Source organism: Plasmopara halstedii (genome assembly GCF_900000015.1).
Source record: "Plasmopara halstedii genome assembly, contig: Scaffold_289, whole genome shotgun sequence".
NCBI classification, from domain to species: Eukaryota; Oomycota; class Peronosporomycetes; order Peronosporales; family Peronosporaceae; genus Plasmopara; species Plasmopara halstedii.
This window is the reverse complement of record NW_020187210.1, coordinates 33,733-34,543: the sequence shown is the minus strand read 5'-3', so window position 1 is coordinate 34,543 and position 811 is coordinate 33,733. Positions and strand designations below refer to the sequence as shown.

The following is an 811-nucleotide window of genomic DNA, read 5'->3' as shown; positions in this document are numbered from 1 at the left end:
ATCGAGACCAAAAAGACCCATAAGATTTGAAAAACCCAGAACCCGAAAAAGGCCAAACAGTTTGCACGCATTTCATCGAAGCGTTCATCCTTGCCGCGTTTAAGCACACGGATCAGTAGAAAAGAGCCCAATCGTATAGCCCAAATCACTTGCATACATGTAACCACGATAGCGCGGGTGTCATCATTCCCTTGTAATAGAAGCGATAGCACTGCCAGTGTAATAAAGTTAAGTGCACCTGCGAGGTCCGTTACTTTGTCGAATTGACATGTGTATGCTACAAAGAAGAAGCTGCATTGCATAATTGTAGTGATACCAAAGCAGATCAGTAGCATGTAGCCGGCAGAGACTAATGGTTCATCCATTGTGAAACGAAATATGGTTTGTCGACGAATTCAGCGATTTGAAACCTTCCATTGATGAACACGATCGAAGCAGCACGATTTATGGGATCCCTGTGACAAAAAACCAATATGTTGGCAGTAGTAAATACTCTTACAAAAATTTTAAGAAATTGGGACTGCAGAAATAAGGACTATTATCAGAATATGTATGTTTACTTCACTTTCAACTATACACAGTGCAAAACTTGCGTATCTTGACCAATCAAAATGTAATAATGATTACTTTAAAAACAACTAGCTATGGAATCCGTCGCTGAGCTTGAGCTCGCTGCTAACCGCGTTAACATGTGCCTTGGTGCAGAGCGGCAACTACTTGATCGAAATGCACAAAAACGTCGTATTCCTGTCACTATTGTAACTGGTTTTCTAGGAGCAGGAAAGACGTCGCTCTTGCGGTACATTTTGCA

At 41.4% G+C, this 811-nt stretch overlaps 1 protein-coding gene across 1 annotated transcript in view; it reads right to left on the bottom strand.

Moving 5' to 3' along the window:
- The window catches only part of PHALS_05289 (oxidoreductase-like protein), a gene marked incomplete at both ends in the record, with an annotated part of 642 nt that extends 277 nt beyond the window's left edge, over positions 1 to 365 (bottom strand). The window contains one exon of the mRNA XM_024722841.1: positions 59 to 365. Coding sequence (XP_024573877.1) covers positions 59 to 365 — 307 coding nt within the window. The remainder of the gene's footprint in view (positions 1 to 58) is intronic.
- Positions 366 to 811: the final 446 nt, after the last annotated feature.